This window comes from Trichomycterus rosablanca, chromosome 3, assembly GCF_030014385.1.
Source record: "Trichomycterus rosablanca isolate fTriRos1 chromosome 3, fTriRos1.hap1, whole genome shotgun sequence".
NCBI classification, from domain to species: domain Eukaryota; kingdom Metazoa; phylum Chordata; class Actinopteri; order Siluriformes; family Trichomycteridae; genus Trichomycterus; species Trichomycterus rosablanca.
In genome coordinates, this window is record NC_085990.1 from 4777578 (window position 1) to 4786931 (window position 9354).

The window sequence follows — 9354 nt, forward strand, 5'->3', positions numbered from 1 at the left end:
CCAGCACTGCCTTAACCTTCCTGGGCATGGAATTCACCAGAGCTGCACAGGTTGCTACTGGAATCCTCTTCCACTCCTCCATGATGACATCACGGAGCTGGTGGATGTTAGACACCTTGAACTCCTCCACCTTCCACTTGAGGATGCGCCACAGGTGCTCAATTGGGTTTTGTCCATCACCTTTACCTTCAGCTTCCTCAGCAAGGCAGTTGTCATCTTGGAGGTTGTGTTTGGGGTCGTTATCCTGTTGGAAAACTGCCATGAGGCCCAGTTTTCGAAGGGAGGGGATCATGCTCTGTTTCAGAATGTCACAGTACATGTTGGAATTCATGTTTCCCTCAATGAACTGCAGCTCCCCAGTGCCAGCAACACTCATGCAGCCCAAGACCATGCAGCTACCACCACCATGCTTGACTGTAGGCAAGATACAGTTGTCTTGGTACTTCTCACCAGGGCGCCGCCACACATGCTGGACACCATCTGAGCCAAACAAGTTTATCTTGGTCTCGTCAGACCACAGGGCATTCCAGTAATCCATGTTCTTGGACTGCTTGTCTTCAGCAAACTGTTTGCGGGCTTTCTTGTGCGTCAGCTTCCTTCTGGGATGACGACCATGCAGACCGAGTTGATGCAGTGTGCGGCGTATGGTCTGAGCACTGACAGGCTGACCTCCCACGTCTTCAACCTCTGCAGCAATGCTGGCAGCACTCATGTGTCTATTTTTTTAAGCCAACCTCTGGATATGACGTCGAACACGTGGACTCAACTTCTTTGGCCGACCCTGGCGAAGCCTGTTCCGAGTGGAACCTGTCCTGGAAAACCGCTGTATGACCTTGGCCACCATGCTGTAGCTCAGTTTCAGGGTGTTAGCAATCTTCTTATAGCCCAGGCCATCTTTGTGGAGAGCAACAATTCTATTTCTCACATCCTCAGAGAGTTCTTTGCCATGAGGTGCCATGTTGAATATCCAGTGGCCAGTATGAGAGAATTGTACCCAAAACACCAAATTTAACAGCCCTGCTCCCCATTTACACCTGGGACCTTGACACATGACACCAGGGAGGGACAACGACACATTTGGGCACAATTTGGACATGTTCACTGTGGGGTGTACTCACTTATGTTGCCAGCTATTTAGACATTAATGGCTGTGTGTTGAGTTATTTTCAGAAGACAGTAAATCTACACTGCTATACAAGCTGTACACTGACTACTCTAAGTTATATCCAAGTTTCATGTCTATAGTGTTGTCCCATGAAAAGATATAATGAAATATTTGCAGAAATGTGAGGGGTGTACTCACTTTTGTGATACACTGTAGGTGAAAAGAAGCGTCCGGCTCCATGCATGTGTTGAAGGGCATGTGCAAAGGTTGTGATTCTTCTAAGATGGAAAGTGGATGATTGCAGCAGCAAATCTGGTCATTGGAAACAGACTAGACTGGGGGAAAATGTATAAAAAGAATAGAATAAAATATGTTAAAACTTAAAAAAGTGTAAGAAAAACCTCTAGTGTAGGGACCATATGTTCTAAATGCACCTGGAGGGGGGTGTGATAGTCTTAGCTCTCCTCAGCCAGCACAGGGGTGATACAAGCAAGACAGGTGCAAAAAGGGAATTTGTAATTAGATTAGAAATTAATTAGATTAGTGTTAATCTGTGTACTAGTTACACAATTATTTGCAATAGTTTTAAATAAACATTGAAGGCTAATTAAATGTTTTAGTATTTTTTATGAGAATAATAATATGTATTTCTTTTTATTTACACTGATAATGTATTATTTTACTATGCATCACATAACATGCTAATGAGGTCGTTGATTTCTTACCAGTTTAAAATCTTATAGAATGAATAGAACAACATAAATCTGCCTAATTCACAATATTTTAATTGTAGTCTATTGCATTATTGCAATATAATAACTATATACTATATCTAAACATGACTGCTACAACAGTCACTTCGACTTTGTGCATTTTGGTCAGAATGTGAGATTAGAGTTTACTAAATGGTATCCCAATAATGGGCTGTTGTTTGTGTGTGTGTGTGTGTGTGTGCGTGCGTGCGTGCGTGCGTGCGTCAGATCAATGCTTTTGGTGAACATGAATGAACAGGACATCTACAAACAGACAAATAAAGCCGTAGGTAATGTGTGCATGATGTGTGTAAAGGTCAGACTATAGGCAATCGGCTGTAAATGCTAACGCTGGTGAAATAATAATATAACCATAATATTTCCTTTTTTTGTATCTATATTTCTTATGCATGTGGCAACTCAAAATGCTTTATAAAGGCTTAAATAAAGGCTTTAAGTAGCCAGTGTGGTTCTTGGATAACCAGGTTAATTTGTAGATGATGTAAAGGTTTTATAGAAAGCTCTCTAAACAGATCATTCCAGTAATACATTCTGCTTGGAAGGAGGAAGGAGATCAAATAAATAGCAATTCTGTAAGAAAAAATGGAACAATGTGTTTGAAGTAAACATATGACCAATGAATTGGCAGCTATACAGCGAGCTCAGATTTAAATTACAACTTGAAACTCAGAGAAAAGTGAATACCAAACTAGAAGACTTGGGTTGTATACCACACACACTTGCTGTATGTATCACCTGTATATATCATGGCATAATTCTCCTGAACACATACGCACTTACTCTACTAGTGGGAATATTAATCACTTCAATCTCAATAACCCACAGTTTTGTACTTGACGTTTTGTTAGTTTACTTTTATATTTAAGTTTATGATCATATATCATTAGCATATTATTTATGTTTAGATAAATGTCTATGTTTACTTAATATATCTTTTTCTATATTATTTTACTCTATCTAAATGTTGACACCTGCACCAAGAGAAGTTCCTTGTACACTTAAAGATTCTGATTTCCTTATGGATTCAAATCATCTGACATTAAAAAATGAAGCGTTTTAGGAAAAATTATTGGCCCAGCATTGTTTACAGCCATCTTTTCCCAGACGTTAAACCTCATGAGAGATGAAGGTCGTCCTTGCAAGCCTTGTGTTTTTGCTACCACATTATTTAAATATGCTCACAATAACCTCATTTCATACTTTTTCAAGTTTAAATAAGTACATTTTAGTATTCTCTTAATTTCTCTTAATTTTTTATCTGCAGAGCTTTGAAACTCATCTGAAGTGGATGTCTGGAGCTACACAATACACATTCTAATGCAAACAAGATGACTTTTTGGAGAACTTGGACAGAACCTATTATCTGCACAGGAATTTCACTGAAACCAAATGGAAGAGAGATCAGACCAAACATGGCAGTGGGACTGTGAGGATGTGCTTTTTCCTAACATCATAGTTCGGTGTGGGCTGCATCTGCAAAATTAGAGTTCAGGAACTCATTTTATCCAGTAAGTAATAAATTAATATATTATATAACTGCTGTTTTATTGTTGTGTTTGCTTTTTTTAACTGCATTTAATAGTTGCGAGTAATTTTACATCATTTTAATGATTGTCTTTTTGTTTTTTATTGCCATCCTAACATGGAACATAAGCAAGTCGTGGAGAGAGAAACTGGTTTGTATGGGCATGCTGGTGCTTTATCTGAATGCTCCGCTTCCCGATGCATGCCTCAAACGCTTTTCCACTTTACCGTAGATGTGACTCTCCTGCATTTGCCGTTAGGCTTTTTGCTTCATTGAGATTTCTCAGTGCTTTTCTGGCTCTGCTCCCCCCTCGTGCTATTCATGGTCATTTAGAGAATCAGCTTTGGGTATATGTGGTGCGCCTTTTGTGCTTGTTCTTTATTCCTTTGCACTTACACGTAGACGTCTGTACATCCCATATCTGTGTTTTCCACATGACTTGGTGAGGAAAATGCTTTTAGAATTTGCACTCATGTCTATTCTGAACTCCAGCGAGAGGGATAAAATGCCCCAGAGAGGCTGGATGAGCCCATTATTAGAACTGGTTTGTTAATGCCTCTCCTCCAGACCTTCAGTTTGCAGTCATTTTTGGACCTATTTTATGTATCAGTGAAAACCTTTTCACAAATCTGGTTAAAAAGGTTTGAATCTTTTTTACCATTTTAAATTGGACACATGTATTTGTAGTCTGTAGTCATGGGAGCCGCACGTATTAAACGGCGCTTTAGTGCAGGAGTGGACATTCCAGTTGATGAGGAGGAGGTGATGAAGCTGGCTCAAAGTGATGATGTTACCGAGACTCGGCTCTCACCCAACTGCAATGGAAAGCTGCTCAACTTGCACCACATCAACAGCGGGCAAGAATGTAATGCTGGTTGGAATGAGGATGATGAGGATGATATTTCTATCAGCTACATTGAAGCGGTGGAAGAACGAAGAGAAATAGAAAGAAACCATTACTTGGGACTACCAGTTACCAGTCACGCAAGGAGAGAAGTAAATTGCGAGCATGCCGATAGGTCTTTTTCTGCCTCTCCTTCCCTTTCGGCCCATGATTACCTCAGTGTCGGACATCACCGCTTGCCTCGCAAGCGTTTTGTGGGCAAAGACGGTCGCTGTAATGTCACTTTTGTGAACATGAATAACAAGAGCCAGCGCTACCTCACTGACCTCTTCACAACCTGCGTAGACATTCGCTGGCGCTGGATGCTGGTCATCTTCACCCTCTCGTTCTTGCTCTCCTGGCTGTTTTTTGCAGTTGCTTTCTGGCTTATAGCTGCTTGGCATGGGGACCTTAATCCCATGCAATCATCCTCCATCACCCCCTCTTCCTCCATGTCCTCAACCACCTCGTCCTATCTTTTGGCTTCAACAGCGACCGGAACGGTGCACTTCGAGGCTCTAGTAGAGCCCGAGGAGCCTTGCTTCCAGCAGGTGAACAGCTTTCTGGCAGCGTTCCTCTTCTCCCTGGAGACACAGACATCTATAGGGTACGGTTTCCGAAGCGTGACTGAAGCCTGCCCCCTGGCGGTGCTTGCTGTCGTCTTGCAGTGCATTGTGGGCTGCATCATCGACGCTTTCATCATCGGGGCGGTCATGGCTAAGATTGCCAAGCCCAAGAAGCGCAACGAGACGCTGGTGTTCTCGGATGTGGCCGTCGTGGCTATGAGGGATGGGAAGCTCTGCATGATGTGGCGCGTGGCAAACCTGCGCAAAAGCCACCTGGTAGAGGCCCATGTCCGAGCACAACTGTTGAAGGTGAGCCAATGGGGGAAAGGGTTGTAGACTTAAAGGATGCTTTTTTATAGTTGATTTTATTGGAGAAATAAGGGTTCGAATCCACCTTCTGTGGGTTTGCCTGAAATTAAGTAAATAAGTGTCAAAGAGACAGAGATTAAGGTGGGCATGAGGTGGGCATGAGGGCAGCTGGTTTGGCACATTAGAGCTTTTATTCTCTGCCTGGGATTTAAATGATTTGTGGGAGATTAATTTCACCAGGACTCTGTCCACAAAACAGTTTTAATCTCATTCTGGTTTAGGATTATATACCATGATATGAGTACATTATGTTAACCAGCCATAACATTAAAACCACCTCCTTGTTTCTACACTCACTGTCCATTTTATCAGCTCCACTTACCATATAGAAGCACTTTGTAGTTCTACAATTACTGACTGTAGTCCATCTGTTTCTCTACATACTTTGTTAGCCCCTTTCACCCTGTTATTCAGTGGTCAGGACCCCCACAGGACCACCACAAAGCAGATATTATTTAGGTGGTGGATCATTCTCAGCACTGCAGTGACACTGACATGGTGGTGGTGTGTTAGTGTGTGTTGTGCTGGTATGAGTGGATCAGACACAGCAGCGCTGCTGGAGATTTTAAACACCGTGTCCACTCACTGTCCACTATTAGACACTCCTACCTAGTTGGTCCACCTCGTAGATGTAAAGTCAGAGACGATCGCTCATCTATTGCTGCTGTTTGAGTTGGTCATCTTCTAGACCTTCATCAGTGGTCACAGGACGCTGCTCACGGAGCGCTGTAGGCTGGATATATTTGGTTGGTGGACTATTCTCAGTCCAGCAGTGACAGTGAGGTGTTTAAAAACTCCAGCAGCGCTGCTGTGTCTGATCCACTCATACCAGCACAACACACACTAACACACCACCACCATGTCAGTGTCACTGCAGTGCTGAGAATGATCCACCACCTAAATAATACCTGCTCTGTGGTGGTCCTGTGGGGGTCCTGACCATTGAAGAACAGCATGAAAGGGGGCAAACAACGCATGTAGAGAAACAGATGGACTACATTCAGTAATTGTAGAACTACAAAGTGCTTCTATATGGTAAGTGGAGCTGATAAAATGGACAGTGTTATGCAGACAGTGTTATGACAGTGTTATGACAGTAATTATGCACGTATATAATGTAAACTAAGTCAACTAAGTAAAAGGTTTTTCTCAGAATTATAATATCTGATACTTATTTTGACCCTTTCTGCAGACGAGGGTGACCCCAGAGGGGGAGATTCTACCATTGGACCAAATAGACATTAACGTGGGCTTCGACAAAGGCACTGACCGGATTTTTTTGGTCTCCCCGCTGACCATCGTTCATGAGATTGATAAGGAGAGTCCGTTCTTCAAGATGGACCGTAAGATGCTGGAGTCGGACGATGAGCTGGAGTTGGTGGTCATTCTGGAGGGCATGGTTGAAGCCACCGCCATGACCACACAATGCCGCTCCTCCTACAAAGCCTCCGAGATCCTCTGGGGCCACCGATTCGAACCTGTGCTCATTGCTAAGAAAAGCAGCTACCGGGTGAGTCAAATATACGTCATGTGTGAATGTGCATACACGTGTGTGTGCTGTTGTTATGTGAGGAGGACTTGCTTGTGTTTTTTTGTGTCTGGAGGTTTAAAGTACGGTGGCCTGCTAAGTTACATCACAACTACATTTACAAAGCAAACAATAGCTGAGAATAAAACAGGGAGGACACAAATACTTTACCAGGAATGCAGCATTCCAAAATTATGCATTAGCAGAAAGCAAATACATCTAAAAATGCTACAATTCAAAAACACTGCATTAACAGAGTCAAAATACAATAAAAAAAATGCTGTATTTTAAAAACGCTAAATTAATTAAAACTAGGGCTGTCACGCGATTAAATTTTTTAATCAAGATTAATCGCGATTAAAGAACCAAATTAATCGCAATTAATCGCAAACTAATATCTAAGCAAAATTTGAACAGTTATGCACGTTTATTGCAATGTTTACCAATAAAAACATTCATAAAATTATGATAAAATTATTAAATCTAAATTATTTCTAGAAATCCAGATAATGCCTGTATAGAGTTATTAACAGTTACCCATCTTTCAGCCAGTTATTTAAAATGACAAGTCTGTTCACATTATCTGACAAAAGTGAGTGAGGATCTTTTCCTGTTCATCACCCTGCCACTGAAAACAGGCGCTCATAATATGAACCATTTCTAGATGCAACACCAGTGGCGTAACTAGGAGCTTATGGGCCCCAGTGCAAAAAAAATGTTGCGCCCCCTTAACAAATTGCATATGCTGATAGCTGATCAGAATGAATTAAAAGTCACTCAGAAGTTCCACTTCAAGTCCAAATTCCTGCCTCTGGTATTAAAGCGTCAATTAATAACTGTAATGTTGTCTAGTGATGATTTCTCACGCTTTTTAAAATTGATTATTTTAAATACCCTATACCCTATACAATATGTAGCAGCAGCAGCAAAAACGCTGCATTCAAGTGTCGCTCACACCGGAAATGGAAATGCTCCCAGCTGTAGGGGCACTTTATAAATTTAGCTGTTAGCATCGCAACAAAACCTTGAGCAAAGCAAGAAGCAGACCCTGAAAATAAAGAACTAAGAGAAGGGGTGGAGAGAATCTGATGTTGGTCTAACATCTAATTTAAGGGACTTGATTTAAATAAAAGGTAAAGGCCGCCACTAGCAAGTCAAAATTATGAAATGCCTCTAGTGGTAGTGCAGTTTTTTGAAGAGCTTTGTTTTGTTCCTGTTAATGCAGCTATTTTTAATTCTTTTTCATTTTAATTAATGCAGTGTTTTTAAAATGCTGCATTCCTGGTAATGTATTTGCATTCTCTCCTAATGCTGATGTGTTCTCAGCCTGTATTTGCTTTGTAAATGTTGACTTGATGTGAATCAACATCCACTAGAGGGCAGAACAGCAGATGCTTGTTACCAGCAATAATGCACCAGTCTGACTTCAAACAGCATGACAATAGTAACTATGTTAGTAGACTAAGTTACTACACTAGCAATGTCTTTCTTAACCTTTTTTTAACCTAAAGTAAGTACTGTGTGTATTTTTTAATTAGATGCTGCATGCATGAATAACACAAAAGTTGTTAGTTTTGCTTTAAACCATTCACATATGCTGCAGTGTCAGAAATCAAATCACATTAAAAAATACAATAATAATAACAATAACATACTTGGGTTTGTATATGCTCTGAATATGCTTTTAAATATACATAATTTATTCAGTGTGCATATTGTATAGTTCTGCTGCTAACATTCACACTCAGTGCCATCTCTTCCTCTTTAGGTGGACTACTCGTACTTTAACAGGACGTACAAGGTGCCGGGCACACCGTCCTGTAGCGCCCAAGAGCTGGCTGAGAGGAAGTACATCATGGGCTCCCGTTCCTCTTTCTGCTACGAGAACGAAGTGGCTCTGCAGCTCTCCTCTGCTCCTCCATCCCCCAACATAATCTCTCCATCCCCCTCTATTGCTCCTTCGTGCCCTCTCCTCGCCCCCCGACGGGACTGAGCACCCACAACGCCGGGGGTCAAAGGGCACCGGGCAGAAGGGAGAACTAGAGTCACAAAAGTGTGAATAGAGAGGACGGAGCTGAGGGACAGGGAGGAGGTTTGGACGCTGGACAGAACGTCAGGACAGGGGAGATAAAAATAGGAGAGGGGGACTGATTGATGACACTGGGTCACTAGAGGGATAAGAAGCTGGGAATGGACAAAAGGTAAAAGTAGGAACGAGGGAAGAAATCTTAATAAAATATATAAACTTTAATATTAATGCATATAGGAAGTTAAATAGGCCGTTAAACCCAACAGTAAGGGTACCTGAAGGGACGTTCAGATGGGGTTAGAATAGGGGATAAATTAGGCAAACACATTTCTGATTCCAGAGGAACTTAAAAAGTGACCAAAAATATAAGAAAGGATTCTGCAATTGTCTAATAACAGGTCAGATAAACGGGATTAAGGTTTTACCCAAAAACTGTTTATTTAAGAAGAATTGGAGTGGAGAGGGTGTGAAAGCAGTGGACACCAAACAGGATTGAGGAGGCCATTTAGAGTTGAGGAGAGCTGCAACACTAACCCGCTTGGCTGATTGGACATGGCAATCTTGTAGTCAGTCACT

General features: G+C 41.7%; 1 protein-coding gene across 1 annotated transcript; it reads left to right on the plus strand.

The window, feature by feature from the left end:
- The first annotated feature begins 4099 nt into the window (after positions 1 to 4099).
- kcnj14 (potassium inwardly rectifying channel subfamily J member 14) lies at positions 4100 to 8866 on the plus strand. Its single transcript, XM_062991724.1, has 3 exons — positions 4100 to 5161; positions 6414 to 6731; positions 8518 to 8866. Exons 1-3 carry the CDS (start codon positions 4100 to 4102, stop codon positions 8740 to 8742), a joined length of 1605 nt encoding a protein of 534 aa, XP_062847794.1. The 3' UTR covers positions 8743 to 8866.
- Positions 8867 to 9354: the final 488 nt, after the last annotated feature.